At 39.5% G+C, this 22,959-nt stretch overlaps 1 protein-coding gene across 11 annotated transcripts in view; it reads left to right on the top strand.

The window, feature by feature from the left end:
• Positions 1-22,959, top strand: part of DST (dystonin) — a 288,951-nt gene that overhangs the window by 128,550 nt on the left and 137,442 nt on the right. For 8 of the 11 annotated variants that reach the window (XM_059468642.1, XM_059468637.1, XM_059468645.1 and 5 more), the window contains 13 exons: positions 419-585; positions 14,286-14,398; positions 14,520-14,626; positions 15,156-15,275; positions 15,605-15,700; positions 15,779-15,906; positions 18,793-18,886; positions 19,272-19,426; positions 20,265-20,712; positions 20,795-20,923; positions 21,126-21,203; positions 21,306-21,467; positions 21,558-21,662. In XM_059468642.1, the coding sequence (XP_059324625.1) occupies positions 419-585; positions 14,286-14,398; positions 14,520-14,626; positions 15,156-15,275; positions 15,605-15,700; positions 15,779-15,906; positions 18,793-18,886; positions 19,272-19,426; positions 20,265-20,712; positions 20,795-20,923; positions 21,126-21,203; positions 21,306-21,467; positions 21,558-21,662 (1,902 nt within the window). Of the gene's footprint in view, positions 1-418; positions 586-14,285; positions 14,399-14,519; positions 14,627-15,155; positions 15,276-15,604; positions 15,701-15,778; positions 15,907-18,404; positions 18,653-18,792; positions 18,887-19,271; positions 19,427-20,264; positions 20,713-20,794; positions 20,924-21,125; positions 21,204-21,305; positions 21,468-21,557; positions 21,663-22,959 lie in introns of those variants that run through there. The other 3 variants (XM_059468640.1, XM_059468647.1, XM_059468646.1) reach the window with 2 other exon arrangements.

Genomic DNA, 22,959 nt, shown 5'->3' with positions numbered 1-22,959 from the left:
TAAGATAAATATGGCTGTTGTATGACTATATGCATATAAATATATTGCAATTTATATATACTTATATAGCTTTTTTACATAATTGGTGTCATGCATAAAAATAGATTGTATTATCAGCATAAATAAACAGTTAAGTATTTTGCATGATGCAATAGTATTATATTGTACCCAGAAATTAAGAGACTGAGAACTGGCTAACTGAAGAAAACTGAATTTTGTATTTCACATTGAAGATACTAAGAGTGCATAAGGATAAGACATGAGAGAATATTCATACAGTACCTGAATAACAATTGTATTCATGTATGCAGATACCAGACAATAAATTCTCCAGCAATGCAGAGTGATTTTTCTGCAGTATTTTAAACCTTCTTATGGATTAGATGTAACTTTAATTTTTACATTAACTGTGTTTTAGATATCTGATATCCATGTTACTGGGGAGTCAGAGGACATGTCTGCTAAAGAGAGACTGCTCCTGTGGTCACAGCAAACAACAGAGGGTTATGCTGGAGTACGTTGTGAAAATTTCACTACCTGCTGGCGCGATGGAAGGTTATTTAATGCCATCATTCATAAATACAGGCAAGTACTCTGTTTGCTCCCTTGGAAAATGTTAATTACTGCATGTTAATATAGAAAGAGAGAGGGCTCTATGGTTTATGCTGTAATAGAACTGCAGCTGTGGAGATGACACTGACTCTTCCTCGGTGATTTCCTGCTCCTTGCAGCCAGAGGATGCTTTGTTAACATTTGCATGTCCCTCCTTCCTCAGAGGAGTATTTCCATGAATCCTGTACATCTTTCATGGGACACGTCCAAGCTGCTAGGAGGCATGTTTTCAGAATTCAGTCTTCTCCACAGTCCTTTTTTGTCATACTGATGTTTAAGTGTAGGCAGGGCAGAGGCAGAACTGATCACCAAAGTCCAAAACTGCACTGCTGGTGAAAGCCATCAACTACTGTATGACTGTATGATATGTCTGAGATCCCTGTCTTCTTCCTTGTATGAATTTGCCCTTGGATGGCCCTGGAGTGTAGAGCTTCTTCAGTGTTTATGTGTAGAGCCCAGACCTACTCTGAGATGCATTTCCTGTAAAAAGGTATTCTCATGGAAAATGTGACCAGCTGGCCTGAATGTTATCAGTCTGAGAAGGTTAACTTTACAAAGTTAAGCAGACGTTGTAGAGTCACTGGTGGCTGTGACCAGAGACTAAAGGTACAGGACATTAACTTGAAATGCAGCTGAAAGTGTCTACTGACAGGAGAGGATTTCTGATTCTGGATTCTAAGTGAGAATAAGTCTCTCTTGACAAAGCTGACTTTGGCATCAAGCTTGTCAGAGATTTAACCATTGATCTCCTCACTGATCTCTCTTGGTTGCTGATGTGACTTTATTGTGTATTTTATTGGTTCCTGAATTGACTAAGAAGGTATGTGTGTTAGAGGACCATGTGGGAGAGTATTCTTCCTGCTGGGTTAATCAGTGTGTACCAACTTGTCCTTCACTGCATGAGGTTTTCTGGATTTATCATAGCATGTGTAGTTTGTACTCTATGCCCTGGAGCATATAATAAGGAAGTTTAAGGGTACATGATTTCATTGGTATAATTTAAAGGAGTGTCCCCAGTAAAGGCAAATTTGTTTTTTTTCCTTGCACATCCAGTGAACAGAGCCTGGAGTAGATTATTTTGTTTTTGGATTTCCTCTTGTGGGATCACTTGGCCCACCACAGAAGGAGGTCTAGGTAGACACAACATACACATGATTCTTCTGGGGATTAGGACACTAAAGTAAAATGGGAGAGAGGTGCAGCCTTTTTCACAGGCTGTGTATAAAGGCTGCAAGCATCATGCACAGTGCTCCAAGTCCCTGAGAAGCTGGCTGTGGCAGTGCATAATTCTGTCGTAAAACAAAGCTGCATCTCAGTCAATGAGGTTGTTTTCTGACATGCTTCTGTTCTCGGTAGCTGGTCAGGGAGGAGGTGCATGCCAGCAAGAAATTCTCTTTTAGTAACATTGGCAAGACAAAAGGAAATAGCTGGCAGAAGACAAGGCTGTTTTACTTGGGACAGAACAACCAAAGGAATGAACACAGCACAGGCAAGTATTTGAAAAAATAAACAATATGAAAGCTACAGAGGGATTGAACAGAGAAAAAAAAGGAAGGAACTTAATGAGATGAGTAATGGAAAATATTTCCCAGAGCTTCTTCACAACCTTGTATCTCTTGCATACAGCAGTGTAGACTTAACTGCTCAAGCAACTGGTAATTATGGTACAGACCAGTTAATAAATAATGAAAAACTTGATTTCTGTCCTCCAGCTGTGCAAATGTTAATACCTTGGGATATGACTGAATTGCTTTGTTGGATGAGTGTTTCTGGCATTACCCTGTGAGTTTCATTCACAGTGTTTTAGCAGGGAAGAACAGGCACCTTTGACTCCAGTCTGTTGCACAAAGCAATTGATTCAGACACTGGGGAGCAGAGTCCCCATTTTGTGTGCTTCTGTGCCAGTTTCCTTTGAGCTTAACTTCTGTCTGTAAACATAACTTTGCTTAAGGATTTTGTCCTTCCCAGGAATGTTTACCAACCTTATCTAACGTGTTTTTGCTGTGAGAAGTTACAGGTTGTTGGATTCCGTTTCAAATGGAATGAGAGTGAGATTCTTCTGCTGATTTCAATGAGTTTCTATGTTTCTTTCCTTTTTTGTTTTGTACCATAAAACAGAGAATAATTTCCAACTATTGCTCACAAGAGAGGAATGATCTTCCCAAACAGTCATCTATTATTTTTAACTATACTGTTTTACTCCAGAGACCTCTTTTAATGCTTCATTTGTCTTCTGAGCAATAAGTAGGTTAAACACTAAAAGATCTGCACAGTTCTGGCAGTGATTCTCCATTTGCTCTGTTTGTCTGTTTTAGTGGCTCCCAGTTTGTGGATCACAGGTGGTGTCAGGAGCTGGTCTGAGCATCCTGTGGCTGCTGCCAGCTGGTGTGCTCCACCAGGGTGCATGACCAGATGTGCCTGCTTGGGCTGTGGGGTGGGACCATGGTGCTGCCACTGTGGAGCACCCCCGTGGGGGCACAGCTGTCAGTTGTGTTGCAGTGTGGCAGCCCCCTGCACCAGGTGTGCTGTGCCCACTGGAGAAACTTCTCTGCAAAAGAGGGACAGGGCTCTTTGGGTGGGACATGACTTCCAGTCCTGGAAGGGCTTTAATTGGGCCCAGACCTTACTTTAAGGGCCTGACATTTAGTGCTGTGACAGTAAAACCCAGAAGGCTCAAATACCAGGTTTGTATCATAGAGCTGCAGTTGTACTGAGCCACAGTAAGCTGGGTGTTGGCAGGAGGGCACGTGCCATGCCAGGGCACAGCAGCAGGAGCTCCCTCAAGAGGTCCATCAGGGCAGGGCCTGGCAGTCAGGGCACGTTCCACTGCCCCAGGCAGGAGCAGGGCAGCCAGGGGGGCACCAGGGCAGCCCCAGCCCCCACACTGGGACCTCCCTGGGCTGTGCTGGGGCTGGACTGCAGGGTGCAGGGTGGCTGCACCATTGCAGGGCCGTAGCTCAGCTGTGGGCCAGAGGCCAGAGCACCAGCAGCTCCCAGAAGACAGCCCTGGCCCACAGCCCTGGCACCAAGGCTGAGAGACCTTCTCTGGGTGCACCATTGAGAGCACAAGCCAAATGAGTCCAACACGATCCCTACAGTCAGTGGTCCATGAGACAGGGAGATGTCACTGTCCAGTTCCAGGTGACAGGATAGGAGTGGCAGGTCATAATTACCTCCTCTCCAGTCATACATTAATTTTTTTTTAATTGCAAGTACATACCAGCTTCTAGACTTCAGGAGATTGCTGAAGCTGTGAAGGGCTGGGCGAGGAGCTGGGCTGTGACTCAGCTCCAGCAGGCAGGGAGCCTCTCCCTTCAGCAGAACTGACAGCCTGCCCTCTCTTAATGGCAGGTTAGAATTGTTCCTTTTGTTTTTCCCTCTTAACAGAGGATCTTAGCGCCTTTTCATGCAAGCAAGCTGAGATTTGTGGTGCAGAACTGCAGGAATAGTGCATGGATATGCCATGTCTCCCTGCTCCCCCAGGAAGCATGGGAGATACTCCATAAGGCTGGGATTTCCCTGTCATCCCCGTCATACCCACTGCAGCATCTTGGTGGCCCAGTGGGTGACCCGGGTTCCTTCCTCCCTGCACCCACAGCTGTGCTGGCAGGGCTCCACGTGCAGTGTCAGGCAGGGATGTGGGCAGTGTAAGGTGCTGGAGCTCACACACTGGAGTCATTCACCCTCTCTCCTGAGCAAATGCAGGGTATTTGTTTTCTGTCCCCTTGAGCAATGAGGGTTAGGTTGTCAGAGCTTCTCATAAAGGCCTTCAGTTACTTTCTCTCTCACTTCTGTTAGCAGTCTGAATGACTTCCCAGTGATTTTGTAGTGCCCTTTTAATCAAGGAAAGTAATATTATGAATAATGGAAATGAGAGGGGAAAATTTCTTTATTTGAGGTACTTGGATCCATATACCATTTGATTTTTTTCCCAACACCAAATGTAGAAAAAAGTAATTTTTTTCTATTTGAGAAGATTCCTTACATTTTCAGCAGTTTGCAGTGGTCCATGTTTACAGGGAAAGATTGGAGATTACTTGGCTGAAATTTTGTAGAGTATAGAAAGTTTCCATTTACATCCTGTACATGGTTAAATCCCTGGGAACAGGGCTTCACATTGACCTCAAGAACTGCCTTGGTGGGGGCTCCATTGCAGGCCCTGGAGTTTGGTTTAATCATAGAATCACAGAATGGTTTGGGTTGGAAGGGACCTTAAAGATCACCGAGTTCCAACCTCCCTGCCATGGACAGGGACAGCTCCCATCTGACCAGGCTGCTCAGAGCCCATCCAGCCTGGCCTTGAGCACTGCCAGGGATGGGGCACCCACAGCTCTGGGCCATGTGTTCCAGCGCCTCATCACCCTCACAGAAAGGAATTTCTTCTTAATATCAAATCTAAACCTGCTCTGTTCTGTGGGAATTCTTGTCCTTACGCAGACCAAATCAAATGATAACATTAAAAAGTGTGTTTTAATACTGGACATTACCAGATTTGTATTTGTATTTAAATATATAAGCTATCACACTTTTTTAACCTCCGCATTTTTCTTCAGGTATGTGGTCAGGCCTTCAGAGAAAGCTACAGATACACCCAGGAGATTTAAGAATATTCTGTATGTCTCATCTGTTATATCATTTGCCTTTTGCAGCTTAATTTTTCATTGAACATGTATGTTATTTTATTCAATATGTTCTGTTGGAAGAAATCTGACTTCAGGTGGTTTCAAAATTATGTGATGTTCCTTCTGTGCCATCACATAGTATGTAGCAAAAACCTAGAAGCCAGACTTTGAAGCTGGAGGCAGACTTTAATCAGAGTGTAATGCCCAGATTTTTCTGAGATACTACCGCCGACACCCTGGAATCTTCATTCTGCAGCATTATCACGTTATGTGTTTCTACTCACTAGGCTGTTTTGGGTAAATGCTCAATTTCTCAATTTTTTTTTTTTTTTTTTTTGGTTTGTTGCTGGGTTGGTTGTTTTTCTTAGGTTTTTTTTTTCTTCTTTTTTTCTGTACATGCCTTTTGACCAGAAATAAGAAACACTAATTTTTAGAAGTGCATCCTAGTTATATCCCCTATATATAGAAATAGTTTTTTTCTATAGAGGGTGAAAGCTGCTCTTATTTCAGTAGAAGTCATATGTCAGATGGGGAGCTAGTAATCTGTATTGTAGATCTACACTGCATTTGGCACATACATTTATTTTACAGCAAATTCAGATAAAAGGTTATACCAAAGTAGCCAACCTATTGTTTTGATCTCAGACTGCCCTGGACCTTTAGTACGTGAGAACTACAGGAATTTTCAGTTAAAAAGTGTCTAAAATGAAATGTAAGAAATAGTAAAAATAATAGCTGTAACATTTACAGTTGGCTGGCACCTGTAGGTGCTCCATCAAGGACAATGACTGTTGATATTCAGAAAACAGAAATGGTCACAGACTAACTAATCTTATTTTCTAGAGAAAAAAGATGAAGTATAGATGATAGGATCAGATTAATATCAGACATGTACGTTTTTTGTAAAAATACTCCTTTACACATTTTATTTTTGTATTCTCACAGCTTTTACAGTAGAGACTTAATTTTGATTTTAGCATTTACAAAAGCGATTCCAGCAAAAGCATTATGTTCTTGTGTAACTAGATAGTAGCATTTAATGAGTAGCTTCAGTGGTGCCTGGATGGTGAAAAATAGCATCTGTTCAGGAAGCCCTGCAAGCTCAGTTCCCAGATAAAGACACATTTTTAAAGTTCTAGTCTCAGGTGTTGGGTCTGTTCTAGTAAATGAAGTGGGTCCAGCCCCTGCTTTCCAGCCCCGAGGGTAAGTGGTACAGCAGGGCTTGGTGTGCTTGGCTGAGCTGTCCCTCTGCCCCCAGACAGGGTGCAGCTCTGTTGGAGCTCTCCTGGGTCAGGGCTGCCCTGGAGCTGGGCTCATGTGTTGCCTGGCAGAGTGTGCCCCCACTCACAATGGGCACAGCCACGCTGTGGGAAGGACTAGGGACCAATGCCATGGGCCCTTGGTCTGCCTTTGTGCACTCAGACAGGTGCAGCTGTGTCTGGACCTCCAGGTGAACGTCAGCAACTGTAGGAGAGAAAAGGGATAACGTGTTCAGGCCAGGCAGCAGTGTGACAAGCTAGCAGGACTGTAGTGTACACGTGAAAGGTTTAAGACAAGAAAACAAGTGAGGTTATTTCATGTAATGCTGTTCCAACCATTGCCAAGGCCACATGCAGACAGTTTGTATAAACTTTGGCACCACCTAGCAAGGATCAGAAATGCTACAAACAGGGAAGGCGATGATAGAGTTAAAAGGGGTACATTTTGAGCACAATAAAAATGTTTTTACTGTATTAAAGAATTTCTGTTAAAGAAATGCAGGGATCTGATACAGAGGAGCCTTTGTTACTGCTAAACTTTGTGCAAGACCTTAATGAGACCTTAAAAATACAAAGCCTGTGGTTTTAAGCTGCATTCAGTGTAGAGAGTGAGTGAGGAGATGGCTACTGTTCCCAGACAAAACAGGCAAACAGTGAATGCAGCATGGAAGAAGTGTATGTACACGGGGTGCTTCATGTGGGAGGAAGAGGAATAGCAGCTGCAGTGTGTTCCCAGAGGAAGCAGCAATGTAACAGGTCCATAAATGCTAGATAAAGTGAGACAATTTTTCCAGGGTCAAAGTACTTTGCTTTTGAAATGTTGCTATCATAACTAAGTATGCTTTCAGAATTATGCAGTGGATGTTTTTCTGAGTGTGTTATAGCATGGAGCAAGCTAGATTGATGCCTGCTAAATGACTGCTCTGGTTTGGAACAAGCTGTTTCAACCTAACCCAGGATGATTTGCTGTGTATATATAGTTGGTTGAACACTAATCTCCTGGCCAGCAGTGCATGTGGCATCCCTCTGATGTTAAAACATGTTGCAACCACTCAGGTACTGACTTGAATACATTCCTTAAGGGGAGGGATAATGATGCCTCAATTTGCAGAAACATGTTGAGCACCCTTGGGGAATGAATGAGAAAGAAACTAAATATTGCACAGTGTCAAGCCTTAAAATGCTAGGGGATAAGTTTTAAATGAAGAGATTAGTTGGGTCTGCTGGTTTTGGCTTGCTGTTTTGTGACTTGTACTTTTTTGTAATCCAGCTTTAACAGAAAGAAAACGTGACTTTGGTTGTGTTGCAGCCCTCTTTCCATGCACCTCATGGTGTGGTTCCTACTATTTTCAACGGAATTTTTTGTGTAGAATAAATGAACTTGGTGTTGAGAATTGGCAATTTGGCAAAACATAAACTGCATTTAGGGTGCTTAAAAATATTGACATGTTTTTAATATTACTTGCCTGAGTATATTTCTAATGGATTTACAAATAACAAGTTACCTAACCTGGAGACTGGTAAAGACTGTATTAAAATAGTACCAGAAGCATGCCTGCAATTTCAGTATCTTGTATTGTGGTGGTGGTTAGCCTTAGTGGGCATTAGATGGATGACTTCCAGTCAGTTGGCTTGATTAATTTCAGACCTGGGCTTGAAATTATCTCTGTGTATATTGTGCTGAATCCTACTGCTAAGTAGCAACTGAATAACAGTTTTGTTTTTGCTGTAACTCAGAAAAAACCCCAATCTGGGATAAAATCAAAGCTTTTTTTCTTGTAATTTTAATGGGAATAAAACATAAACTAACAATTTGCATTGAAAGGCGAGGTTTTTTTAATTGGGGGTTCATGTGTTTTGTACTCTTGCATCAGCGAAGACCAGGACACCTAAGGGTGTCAGAGTCTTAATGCAAAAGGATGTGGTGTCTGAGCAGTGGGGGCCTATGTGCCAGTGATAAATCACATAGGGAAATGTTTGGTCTTCAGGGAATGCCTTTGGCAAATTTGTGGCACTTGGAGAAATGGTTGTCTCCAAGACAGGACAAGGAGCCTTTGGGAAATTGTTTGAACTCTTTACAGTACCTCACCATTCTTCCTCATTGGTAACTGTACTAACTATCCCACTGGGAAGCCATTCTGTCAAGCAGCCACTACTGTGGTCTGGAGGGCATATTCTCAGGATGCAGAACAGAAAAACATTTTAGTTGGGTTTCTTCATTGTATTTTTGGTATTCACAGTTCAAGGAAAAGTACATTATTTATGATTATTTTTGTGGATTGCATGGTGTCGGTTGAGGTTATGAGTTACAAGCCTTATTCCCATTTAAATTTTATCATAGCCAAAAATTGCTGAAGCTGCTGTACCATTACTGGTTTTGTAATGATGGAAACAGCTCTTCGTACTAAGAGAGTGTAAAAACTGATTTTAAATCTAGTGGAAGGACTAACAGATCCTTTCTAGTTTCATTCATGTTTGTACTGAGTTTGAAACCTGCATTGCAAATTTACTGCCAAGTTGTGATTAGGGTTTGTTTTGCATGGCTAAAAATGAACTCCACATTTAACTAAAAGATCTTTGATATTGCAATGCCACAATTGTGTATTTACCTAAATTTTAATTGGTATGGCAAGTTTCAGGTAAAGTTTTGCAGTGCTAACAAATGTAGGACAGGCAGCTTCATTAGGTTTCTTAAATTCAGTGCTTGTCGAGTCAAGGACATGCACAATAGAAGGAATTACCTGAGTTAGCTCTGTATGTTGTTAGGGGATTAATTAATGTTAGGGCACCTGACAGCTTTTGCTTTCCTTATTTTAAGTGCAGTTAAAATATTAATTCTTTTTCTGTGGGAAGTTTTGATATAATATGTTGGGATGTCTGAAGAATAGGCATGCATTCGTAAATAGTGTGCTCTTGTTATACTGTCCATTGCAATTGGTTTTTTCAGTTTTGTTCATCATATCTGAAAATTTAGATGAAAAACTATGAAGAAATAAGCAAGGGAGAGCTGAAGGGTTCAGATCACATGAGAATTTTTCAGCTCTCAAGGAAATAAAAAGGCATTTTTGTTCATCTTTATAAAGGGGCATTGAGTGAAATCTATAGAGATACATAAAATCATGTAGTGCAGGCATTCCTGTCATATCAATGGAAGAGGGGAACCAAAAAGGATAAAAGGCACAATGATCAAATTAACAGAGTATGTAATTGAGGCTGGAGACCTGTGGAGATTTAGAAAAGATTTTGCCACATGAACAAACAATATGCGGGAGCTGCATGCAGCAGCATGCTTTTTTGTTTATCACAGTTGTAAGGATAAAGCTTTCCTATAGAGACATTTTTCTAATTGAAATCTTTGATTTTCTCTGTATTCTGGACTGTTGCCTAACTTCAGTGACATCACAGCTCAGCTTCACCCAGTGGTTTGATGCATTGGGGTAACTTTTTTTATCACCATATCATGTGTGAATCTAGAGCTTCTAAATGAGAGGGAAGTCTGGGGTGTAATAGAAGATAGTTTTGACTCAGAGTTGACATTTTATGTCCTTTCCTTGGCATGGGGTTTTTGACACCAAGGAACCTGCTACAGCACCATGTGCTCTATGTCCACATGGTGGTCCTTGATTGTGCTGATGGAAGAGACCTGTACCTCCCTAATGCCACAAAGTCAAACCTCCTTGACATTCTTGAGCAGAAACTCTCTTCTTCCTCTTCTCTAAGTGATCGGACTATCGCTGAAAAAAACCAGGAAAATGTGGTAGGCATATGTACTAGCAAAGGGTACCTCTGACACTGGGATTTGCTCTCCTGGTCATGGCTGTGTGTGAGCACTGCAAACGTGGGGAACCAAGCAAAGTGTGTGGGGCACAAAGAACGGTATGGGGGAGCTCAAGTCCAGCCATCATTCCAGCTGTGTTATTGCCTCAGTCTTTCTGAAGCAGGTTCTTTGACAAGCTGTTTTGAGCAGGGCTTAGATTTGTACCTGATATGGGGACAAATTATTTAGTAAGTTCTAAAACAGTGACTCAACATATAAATGGCTGTAAACACGTTGGTATTTTTATAACTTTGTTAAGAGATAGGCAAATGGTAGGCCTAATTATATAGGTTAAATAATATATGTTGCTTCATCATCTCATTTATAGAGTTCCTGGGGAAGTAACAGGAGATGCATATTTGAAAAGATAGAGCTAAAATTTCAGTTTTGCATGAAATTTTTTTTTTTGCTTTGCAATGTTTCTGTTATTAATCAAAATCTCTAGAACTGATGATTTTTTTGTTTGTTTTTAATATTTTTGTCTATGACTGTGTATTCTGGCGTGGTCTTTCATTTGTTCTGGTAATCCTTCTATCCCTAATAAAGGCATGAGTCTTTCTCATTTTTCTGTCAACAATGAAACACCCGTCTTTTTCATTTTTCTGTGAACAATGAAAAAAATAAGTTTAACTTCTGTAAGCATTTTCCAATTACAGCAGTGGAAAAGCTAATTGGACTGTAGTGACGTGGTACACTTCACTCTGCATCTTCAGTCATGTTTTTTTGAGTTCTGCTTGAAAGTCTCTATGTTAGTGTTTCAACTAAATATAAGCCAAGAATGAAATATCCTTTAATATCAGGTTATTACTCAGGCAGCCTGCAGAGTTTTGACTGAGAAAGAATTGTGGAGATTAAACAGTTTAGATGGTTCATGTAAATAACTTCAGACTTCTCAGCCTTCTGAATGCATTAACAGAATTTTCATGTGAAATATTACTCTGATATATATGTTTTAGTAAAGCTTAACATTGTTGTAACTTGAGCAAGTGTCATCCCACAAGAGTGAGGAGAAGGATGTGACTTCTTCGTCATTGACTGGGAAAATAAAGCTCAGTTAAACATCTTTTTCTGTTTTGAGATATCAAGTCCCATTCAAATATAATATTTTATTTTAATGGGAAATATTATAGATGCTAATTTGGATCTTGAACTATTTTGCTAGGTATTAAGTTCTGGCAATGAGAAAATCTACATGTACCTAATGTTATTTATAATGTACAACTCTGATTTCAAGGAGTCTTTGCAGACCAGAAGTATCTGCTGTTATTCAGATACTGCTCTCTTCCCTGTCTTTGTGGTACTAGGTGTTGTTTTCTTGAATTTATCATAATTTTGTTAGCTTCCTAAATCATGTTGTATTATTTATGCTTTTTTCCCCATAATTTCTGATACAAATTGTATCTAATTTCTAACACCTACACTAAGATCTGAAATGGCAGCAGCAGATTTTTAATAAATTAAATGATTAATGGCTCTTAATGTGGAAGCCAAACCCTTGACTTAGGTGTGGCTGCAGCAGAAGCATCTTCTTTGCATGGAATGTTCCAACTTGACTGGTGTTTGGGATGTTTATGTGTGTTTTCATGGCAAGGCCCCAGCCCACTGAAAAATCTGCCATAAGATGACTCACAATATTATGACAGAAGGTAGAGTCATTGTATGTTACTTAAAAGGCATTTAGTTTAATTTGGTCTTGATTATGCATAGAACTACTTAATAATGCTATGCAAAGTGGTATGAAATGTATTTATAATACAATACAAATAACTTCTACAAAACTCATATATTTGCTCTATAGCCTTAAAAAAAAAGGGAATATTTTCCATGATGGACAATGCTTATAAATTGAAGTGTTTGCTTCAACTATGGCAATTAATGTATTAGAGGATACTCATCACAATTGCAATTTCAACAGTTATTTTGAGTCAGTGGACAGGTATCTCTGCAACCTTACAGCAAGCAAAAATGGCATTTATTATGGGAGAGCAGTTGTTTTTATTGATTTCATTACTTGTGTCTCGGTGAGAACCATGTTACCTCTTCAACTGAATGAAAGCTTTATTCTGATGAGATTATTGTGTTAGTGTCTCTGCAGCTTGCAGCTCGTTTTCTGGGAATAGTCAGGGCTTTTACAACATGTTCTTTCATGTTCTGAGAGTTGGCAGTCAGGCAGTGCAAGATTATTCTTGGGACATTTTTATCAAATGTGAAACAAATGTAAAGAAGGCAGGAGGAGAAAAAAATAACCTAAGCAACAGTGTTACACTTACAAAAACCTGATTCTCTTGTCAGAACTGCTGTTAAAGCAATCTTTATTACTCATACTATCTCTATTATTATGGGTGAAACTGGAGATGGGGGTGCTCAGTTTTCTCTTCTAGTACTGTCTTTCATTTTTCATGGATTTTCTGTGCTGCTGAGAGCAACAGCTGATATTGGTTTCATTGCATTGTTTTCCTTGCACTGAAATTCAGAAGAGAGCAGCGTGAGCTTGATCATGCTCCCACAGAGCATATTGGAAGTGGAAAGCCCCACTGCCCCAGGAGGATTATATTGCACTGCTTACATTTTGTTATTATTAAGTGTTCTTTCGAGGCGTAATGGGTGCAGTGTTATTATCTGTCTTGTACACTTGTCTTCAAAAGAGCACAAGGAACGCAGTGATTCTAAATGGCTGAAAAGAAATAGATTTTTCTTTACAGTGCCCTTGTAGTCAGTTCAAAGTCAAGATTGTACTGAATTTCCCAAAGTTAATGCTGTTTTGTTATTGAGGGAATTTAAGGTGCTGCCAAATGAAATGTTAGCATTAATTTTGAACAATTGTATTTAAGAGTTTTATTCCTATCTCTTGCAATTATTTAAAACTTCTACTTGGTAAAACTAAGAAAATAGTTTTTCTAGAAGCAAAAATGAGAACATTTAAGAATGGAGTTGTTTGCTGCTAGTTGGATATCAATTTTTTTTTTTTTTTTTTTGGTGTTTTGTTTTAGGTGTTTTTTTCATGGCGAGTCTAGTTTTCAGTAGTGTAGGATTTCAGAAGCAAAGGTTTCAGACCCTTGTGGCTCTAATTGACTTCAGTGAGATGAGCTTTTGCTTTTTTTTCTGCTGAGCTTTGCTCAGCATGTTTGAAAATTCCAAGTACTGAAAGAGGCAAGGAGCAACACACTAAGAATCACAAGATCTAAAACTCAACTCCTACATAGCAAACATCAAGGGCAATATTAGTTTTGAAGTTTTACATTGATTTAAAACATTAAAGTAGTGATGCTGGTGCAGGATTGATACAGGATAATAACTATGAGCCTTAAAAATATTTATAGGCAAGATTGGCTTAAGACAATTATTCCATTAAAGCAAGCATATTGTGGCTGGAAATGGAGTTTAGCAGGATGAAGGTGTGGAGGTTTAAGTGCACGGGACTGAGAGTTACTTATAAGAGAATTGGCACCAATGTATATCTGAAAGCAGGGCTTAAATGTGTTTGCAGAAGACCCCTTTAAAGCTCTTCAGAAAATATTGAAGTGGTGTTTTTGTGACTATCTTTGTTACTGTGTGGCTTCTGACACATGCTGAAGAATTTGATGCAGAATGACTGAAAACTTGTGAAGGCAGTAGAAAGTAACTCCCTCCTGTAAAAGAGAAAAGTGAATTTAATCTCAAGGGCAGTGGAAAGGACAAGATGTTGAAATACAATGTCAATGCACATGAATAAATATACATAAGAAAATACAGGTGTATGCAAGGGATGGCTGGAAACCAGCTTGTACATGAAGAGCAGAATGTTGTAGTTTTCTGCTGCTTGTGTGTTCTCAGTTAGCAGTGGTCTCAGCCTGTTCACCTGATTTTAGTGAAATCCTTCTATAATGAAAACTCTGTTGCTGTGTCAATCCATGCCCATGGTTTGATTTACCAATACAGCAGTAATTTAACACTGGTAAAGAATTGTAATCAAGTGTTGCTGTTTTTATTTGACAGGCCGGACCTGATAGACATGAATACCGTTGCTGTTCAAAGCAACCTCGCAAATTTAGAACATGCTTTTTTTGTAGCAGAAAAACTTGGTGTTGCCAGACTTCTGGATCCTGAAGGTAAGAGTGGTTTTGTTGCAAAACCCCCAACGCTAAAATAAAATCCAATCTGCCTGTAGGTTGTAGCTGTGGGCATTGTTACAACTATGTGATAAAGCACTGTTCTGTCTTGCTCTTTTAGATGTTGATGTTTCCTCACCTGATGAGAAGTCAGTAATAACTTATGTGTCATCACTTTATGATGCATTTCCCAAAGTACCAGAAGGTGGTGAAGGCATCAGTGCAAATGTAAGTAGCTAAACAACACTTGTGTAGTGTGTGAGCTACATTAATACAATTCTGAATTTCAGATCCAGAATGTTAGCTAGATCTTCCATAGGACTGCTGTCACAATTTTCTTTAGCATGGTTTTTCTAACCTGAGGTTTTAGAGTCTTAGCTATTTCATGTCATAGACATGAAATTATTTGTGCAAAGAGCTTAACTGAAAACAGTGTGTCTGATTTGGAGAAAGATCGAGTCAAAGTTCTTACTTTTCAGTTGTGAATATATAAATTATGCCTCTCTGACTCTTACCAGCTTGAAATTTATTAATCTAGAAAATATTTTGTTTTCAGTAGAATTATTTGGGATCAAAACTGAAGACCAAAATCATATAAAGAAAACTTTAACTGATCTTTAAAGAGCAAATAAATATTGTTTCAGAATTGCAGGATTTCAAAATCTATTTTCTATATACATGAAGTCTTCAAAGCTGAAGCAGAAATGAGTTCTTGATGATTTTCACCTCTTCTGTAATCTGGGTTTTGCTTTGGCAGGATGTTGAAGTCAAATGGGTTGAATATCAGAATATGGTGAACTACCTCATGCAGTGGATCAGACACCATGTCACGATAATGTCTGACAGAACATTTCCCAATAATCCTGTGGAACTGAAGGTGAGGTGTGGTGGTTTAGACTGCTTGCTGGAATTACACTTTATCTTACTGACTCAAAGCATACTTGAACAACTGACGTGCTTGTTGATTTATACAATCAAGTCGACTGCAGAGCAGTACTGCTCCTTAACCTTTTCAAAGTATAATCAATATGTTGCTAGCATATGAACAATCAAAATCAAATCTTTACCTTGTCACCGATTGTTTTTTGTAGAACTCTAGTTGAACAGTATAAAGGTAAGCTTGTGAAGAGTATTAGAAGAGGGTTTGTAGACTAAGGTTATATTCATTGCAAATAAAACATGATGTTATTTTTCATGTTTCTGTAGGCACTTTATAATCAATATTTACAGTTTAAAGAAACAGAAATTCCACCGAAGGAGACAGATAAATCAAAAATCAAACATCTATATAAACTGCTAGAGGTAAGTTTTGACATCATTGAAATGTATAGAAGTTTCTTTTCTGTGGCCTAAAATAACAAGTACATATGAATTTTTAAGGTCTGGATAGAATTTGGACGCATCAAACTTTCTCAAGGCTACCATCCAAATGATATAGAAAAAGAATGGGGAAAGCTGATTATTGCCATGCTGGAAAGAGAGAAGACCCTTAGGCCTGAAGTGGAGAGGTACGCTAGTGAATATTTGACAGGCTTTGTTAATATATTTTCTGTTGTTTTAACCCATATTGAAAGTTGTAAATATCTTCCTCTATGATAATGTCCATATTATTTTTTTAGATCAAGCATTTCTGTCTTTGTTCAAGGTCTGAAAGTCTCTACCTGCTTAGAGGCAAGTCCAGACATAAACAACTGTGGTGGGCTCAGAAGGTTGTGATGAACAGTATCTGGGCCTCAGATCATCAAAGCACTTTTGCACATATATAACCACTTTCTTTGTGCACTTAGTCAAAGCTGGGTTTATACCATGTCACTGTCTCCTTCCATCTTGATTTCATATAAGGACCATCCTCATCCCTTACATGAAATGTGTGTTTTTCTTGGTGCACGGCATTCTAGAAGTTTAAAAAGTTGGTGGTACTTGAGAGCACACCAAGTGTTTAGATGTGGAAAGGCATAGTAGCCTTTCATGAGAGTAGGCCGTGGGACATTTTTTACATCACTGATAGCATATTAAGCATGATTAAAGTCTTGATGCAGTCTGAGAGCAGTTTTTAATGGTATGTCCTTTTAATTTCTGTGGGAGATACAGGTCCTGTCCATTAATTAATTTAAAAACTCTGTTAAATGATTTTTGGAGCTTCTACCTGTGGGTAGATACAGACACCTGGGTCTGGATTCATTCTGCTTGACCTTATGCATCCAAATGAGACATCTAAGATCTGAATCACATCTTCCTAGAGAATCTTGTTTCTGACTTTCTGGTGATGACAGGGTAACCTATCTCTCTGGTTTAGGTACCTGAAACTAGGTGTAAGGAATCCAGCCCATTGTATAGGAAGTCCTTAGCAAGAGAGATTTCAGTCAGAGGACAAAGCCAGTCAGAACTGATTAAACATGTGTCATGCTTACAAGAGCAAGAGCATGACTGAAATGGCAGATCCAGTAGGAGGTGTTGATTCACAGCACCCAACGGTGGAACAAGTTCCTACAGAGGAACACGAAGCTGTCCACACTGAGTTTTCCCTCTTATGCAGAGCAGAACACTGGAAAGCAGCAGCAGCAATACAGCCTGCTAGGTCTTGTAGGTTAATCTGTCCCAACCTGCTGAGAGCAAAGTGTCTGGCTTCACCAATAGAAATTCTGTTCATACTTGCAGAAAGCTGGATTATCTTTGTTGAGAATGTGTGTAAATGACATTAGTTTATTTCTATTTTTTTAATGGTCTGAGCACAGATAAACATGAACCTAACTTCCTTCCCATATTTCAGGAAGGGAAAACATGCTTAGTGACAGGTCATATGGTGGTGGTCACTACAGGTGATGTTCACTGTAAAATGAGAGAGAAAATGTCATTAAGTGCTTCTGGTTTAGTCACCAAGTTAAAAGTATTGATTGATGTGGACGCAAGAACGTAATTTGTGTTTGTTGCACTGGTTACCAGTGCATCTCATCATTATGAGGTGCTGATACAGCTGTTGGGATGAAATTTGATAGTGGCAAAAATGTGACTTCAGCCAATACTGAAACCTGTTGAATAATAAAACTTTACTTGAAAGTCTGTCGAATACATCTCAAAGAATCCACACAGACACACAGACAATGTGTGGCCAGATTGGTATATGGGATCAAAATTAATATGGTGCCAATGAGGAGAGTGCCAAACTGAGCTCTAGTTTGCAAAACTGGCAGAGTTTGGCATTGCTGCAGGGGTGTGTCTGTGCCTTTGCAGAGCTCTGCTGCGTAAACAGTTACCTTATGGGATGGGTGTGGTTGTTCAGGAATCCTAAAAGCAGGCAGTGAAATACTGAAAAAATCACCCCAGCCCAAAATCTGAGTTAAAAAGTTAAACTTGAAAGAAGTGATCAGATTTTTCTTACTTATTTTCTGGTCAAAACAGCTGGAAGCAATTGGCTGTGCATGTGGAAGAAGATGAAGGGAAATTTTCAGGAGGACAGTGTAGTGGGACGGGCAGTTAGTGAAGATGCATGCTTGGACAGTGCAGGAATGACATTAGGTTGGATGGTGTATAGGTGTCCCAGTTTATATTGTAATGAGCTGATTAACCCTGATACTCTCCCAGCTTTTTTGTGCAGTTCTAGTTGAAGGAAAAGGAATCAGCCCAGCCTGGAGGTTATTTGTACTGCACTGTCGAGTGTGGATTTCTCACTTCACTCCTTTTTGAAACTTTCCATTGAAGAGTCTGAGGGTCACCACAAAGAGTTCTTTTAGTTCTTATTTGGTTTATAGTTATTTAGTGACACTTCAATAAAATATTTGGTGTGTCTGTTTCCTAGAGACGCCCCATTGTTGCTGCCTAGTCTGTACTTGCAAAGCTTTAATGCAAGGTAGGGAAGCCAAAAGCAAGGTAGCGTACATAGCCCCAGGTAAAATCCTTTGAAGAGCTGGCAGAATATTAATTGCTGGGTTTTAAATGTGCATACAGAAGCCTATATAAAGGAGGAGTCTAGGCGTTTCAAAAGCCAGTAGTGGAATTTCATCCCTAGAAGCTGTACATTTTGCAGGGCTTTTATCTTCATTTTTCAGCAAATGCAAACAGCCAGAAGATCTGTGCCCTGGATGTAAAGATGAATAGCAGTAGTTACAGCTATCATAGCAGTGATTCGCTGTTTAGCAACAGCACGAGTACTCGGACCAGTGTCGACTCTAATGAGAATTTCCTTTCTGTTAATTGTGGTCCCACGCTGATTAAATCTTGTATAAGCTTTGGTAATGGAACCTTAGAAGGGAACAGGTAACTTGACATATGCCTTTGTGCTTTGTGGTAGATGCTGTTGATTCATTTGTTTGTTTTTAAAGTCATGCAGCATGGTTGTAAATATAAAAATAACATAGTACTTATTTATTTTCCTGAAATGCTTTGGCACCATCTAGGTTGGAGATGCTGCAGCAAATTGCGAACAGAATTCAGCGGGACAGCCGGAGCTGTGAGGACAAACTGATACTTGCCCGGAATGCTCTGCAGTCTGTAAGTCAGTCAGAGATTTTACTTGTCTGTAGTCATAAATTTATAGAAGTTGAATGGCAAAAATTTCTTGAGGGTTTGTGAAGGCAACCTTAATAGCTGCTACTTTTATTTTCATTGTACAAAATTTCTTGAGGGTTTGTGAAGGCAACCTTAATAGCTGCTACTTTTATTTTCATTGTACTGTAAAAGCAGCATTTCTTCAAGAAAATACCACAAGTTGCCTAGGGTGTGGTCTGTTAATATTTTTTTGTTCTGTAATTAATTAAATGCTTCACAATTGTTTCAAGATAAGAATAAGTTTCTTTTTTTTATTTAAATATAATTCTTAGAGCTGATATCTCTTTGGTTTTAGCTGAAGGCTTATGACTTTCTCTTCTTTATTAAGGACACCAAGAGATTGGAGTCAGGGCTCCAGTTCCAGCACGAGGCAGAGATAGCTGGGTATCTTCTTGAATCTGAGAATCTTCTCCGCCAGCAAGTGATTGATGCCCAAATTCTTATTGATGGAAAATACTATCAAGCAGACCAGCTTGTTCAAAGGTACTTTACAGTATGTTTATGTGAATAAGTAAATGTCCCAAATATGGATTCCCTATATGGAAAAAAATTTCAGTTCTTTATAACTATACTTAAACTTCATGGCCTGTCACTGGGTACCCAAATATCACATATTCTGGTGGGTGCATTGCCCACAAATGTTGAAGACAACAGGAGATATTTTACTTATTTATGAAAATGAAGTCAATCCCTGGACATGTTTTAATGTGTAATGTTTACTAGATATCTGTTTGTAAAGATGTTAGCTTGTTTTATTGCATGCAAAACACATTTAGAATTTACTAAATTTGATTTTTAAATGAAGATGAGATTCTGGTGACAGCTGTAGGTGTATTAACAGGTAATAAGTGGAGTAACATTAGGTTGTGTATGACACTGTGTATAGTGTTGGCAGAAAGAAGCATTTAAACTGCATAAATGTTTTATGAAGAAGTGGCTCCAAAGTTTTTTTTGGGATTCATCCCTGGACTGATTGAGATGAAGTGCATAACTCCTTGGCAGTGAACTGAGGTGTTTGATCTACCCCAACATGTAGTGTCTTGTAAGATTTCTGGTTTGCTGATTGTTCCCTGGATTTGTGTATGGTGCATGTTAGTACCTATAACCATTTTTTCAGACTTTGCCTAATTTCTGCATTTATTATCTGTACAGAACTATAAGCTGATATTCCCTGTAATTTCTAATAAAATATTTACTTATAATATTTAAGTGCAACTAAAGCGTGAGAGATAACGTGAGCTCATGTCACTATTCAGTTGATCATGATAAACCTTAATCATAAGCATTCATTGGGTTTTTTTTTTTAATTCTGCTTTAATAGAGTTGCAAAACTTCGTGATGACCTGATGGCCCTGCGGACCGAGTGCTCTTCCGTGTACAGCAAGGGGCACGCGCTGACCACGGAGCAGACAAAGCTGATGATATCAGGAATAACAGAAAGCTTAAACTCAGGATTTACAACAAACCTAACGCCTGAATTAAATGCTGCAATGACACAGGGTTTAACACCTACTTTGACATCTGGCCTGTCGTCAGGCCTGAGCTCCAGGCTGACCCCGGCCGTGACGCCCGCCTACCCGTCGGGCATCCCGCCGCGGTTAATTCAGAGCTACGCGACGGGGGTCGATGGCGGCGCTCTGCAAACACTCAAACTGATGCAAATCAGAAAACCTCTCATGAAATCGGCTTTCGTGGATCAGAATTTGACAGAAGAGGAGGTGAACATGAAGTTTGTCCAGGACCTGTTGAGCTGGGTGGAAGAAATGCAGGTAGCAATTTTTGCAGAAACAGCCCACTTTTAATGATTTACTTTTTATAGATCATGGCTAATCTTTTCTTCCTGTTTGTAAGGTTCAACTTGATCGAGTAGAATGGGGTTCAGATTTGCCAAGTGTTGAAAGCCATTTGGAAAATCACAAAAATGTCCACAAAGCTATTGAGGAATTTGAATCCAGCCTTAAAGAAGCTAAAATCAGTGAGGTACCACACCACGTTCTTTATTTCTTTGCTTGCTTTCTTACTGGGTGACCCATAAACTAGTGTTGAATTTCAGAACTGTGTTTGGATTTCACAGTCTTACCTTTATTTCTGCTCTCTACATGACTTATGATGAAATCAGAAGATCTAATGGTTTAGCATATCTAACCTTTTTATTGTCTTTGATCTCATATACCAAATACAGATCCAAATGACTGCCCCTCTTAAACTCAGTTATGCAGAAAAACTGCACAAACTGGAGAGTCAGTATTCAAAACTCTTGGTAAGTTAACCATGTTCAGCTTTTTAGTGTGCATAATTTCTGATAAGGGATGAGCTTTAAATTCTGATTATTTTAAATCTTTTTCTTTTCCTTTTGCTAAAGAACACATCAAGAAATCAGGAAAGACATCTAGATACTCTTCACAATTTTGTGTCTCGTGCTACTAGAGAGTTGATATGGCTGAATGAAAAAGAAGAGGAAGAGGTTGCGTATGACTGGAGTGAAAGAAGCCCCAATATAACAAGAAAAAAGGAATATCATGCAGTATGTATTGCTAATATAATCCAGAGGGAATTATTAAATTATCTTTATTGATTAGATAGAGTTCTAAAACTTTTTTTTTGTCTGAAATAGGAATTAATGAGAGAGCTTGATGAAAAAGAAGATGTTATTAAATCAGTACAAGAAATAGCTGAGCAATTGCTTCTTGAAAACCACCCAGCCAGGCTAACCATTGAGGTAAGTTAGTAAAACCAGCACCAAAACAAGAAAAGTTTTGGGATTTAAAAGAGCTGAGTTTTGGGGCAAAAGGGGGAAAAGAAGGCAATTTAGAGAAAATTAAACAAGACTCTAAATTAAGGGGCCCTTCTAAAATTTCTTCTTCAGCATCTCTGTTGTATTTATCGTCCAGTTTCTAAAAAGCAAAACCACTTTTTAAAGTTATGGTTATACCTTGGATTGCTTAGATGAAATCTCCTGAAACTCTAAAATTAATTGGTCTGTAGAGATGTTTCTGGTCATGCAGCTTCTAGAGCTGTTGATACAAATTGCATTGACAGACTGAGGGCACAGAACAGTCCTTATGTGGTTTCTTTCTTGTTGGATTGAAAGAAATTTCAATCAGTAAGAGCCTTTGTCATCACTTACTGTATGTGCAGGTTCCTAATATGATTTAGGGTGGGTTTCATAACTCACTTGTCAGTTAATTATGAAACTTGTTTGGATGGTAAAATATGACCAGGTGATATGATTTACTTCAGGCTTGAATCTAGTTCTATGTTACATACGTAAACAATTTACAGAAAAATTTATTGTAGCTGTTGTAGGGTCATAACAGGTTTTCAAAGGGGAATGTAAAACACTTTTCCTTGTAGACCTTCAAGGAAAGAGTAGATACAGACAGTGAGTGGTAAAGACTGAAACAATAAAAAGCTGATTTATTATACAAGAATAAAAAAAAGTCAGAGAATGCATTTTAATTGTTCTCCAACTCTGCTAGTTTACCTTTGCAAAAATGGGAAACATGAAGAAAACCCCTCCTTTCCTTACTTCTCAGGATATCTACTTGGAATAATAAATGACTTTTTTTGTAATGTGGGCAATTCTGTTCTTTAAAAGTATGAGCTGTTCTAATGGGCTCTTACTGGTGTAGGGTGAAACCGCACTGGGGATGCCTGTTACAAAACCAGGCCATCGCAGCCACCATGACTGTGCAGGTTATGCTGTCTCCAATGACGCTATACTGGGATCTTTATAAAAATACCCTTAAAAAATCATCCTTTTCTGCAGAACAATATATGCATTAATGCATCAGTTTGGAATTCCTGGAAGACAATGGAAAAGCTGTTTGGGACGGGGGTGACCGCAGTCCGGACCCCGGGACTGGGGGGCTTCCCAAGGGCAGGAGCGCCCCCTGCTGGCGAGGCGGGCGCGGCTCCTCGGGGGCCCCAAACCGGGATCGGCCCGGGCTGGGGGGGGATCCCAGCTCGGTATTCAGGGCTCCGGCAATGTACCGATCCCAGCTGGGTATTCAGGG

This window comes from Ammospiza nelsoni, chromosome 3 (assembly GCF_027579445.1).
Source record: "Ammospiza nelsoni isolate bAmmNel1 chromosome 3, bAmmNel1.pri, whole genome shotgun sequence".
NCBI classification, from domain to species: domain Eukaryota; kingdom Metazoa; phylum Chordata; class Aves; order Passeriformes; family Passerellidae; genus Ammospiza; species Ammospiza nelsoni.
This window is presented reverse-complemented; position numbering and strand designations above follow the sequence as displayed.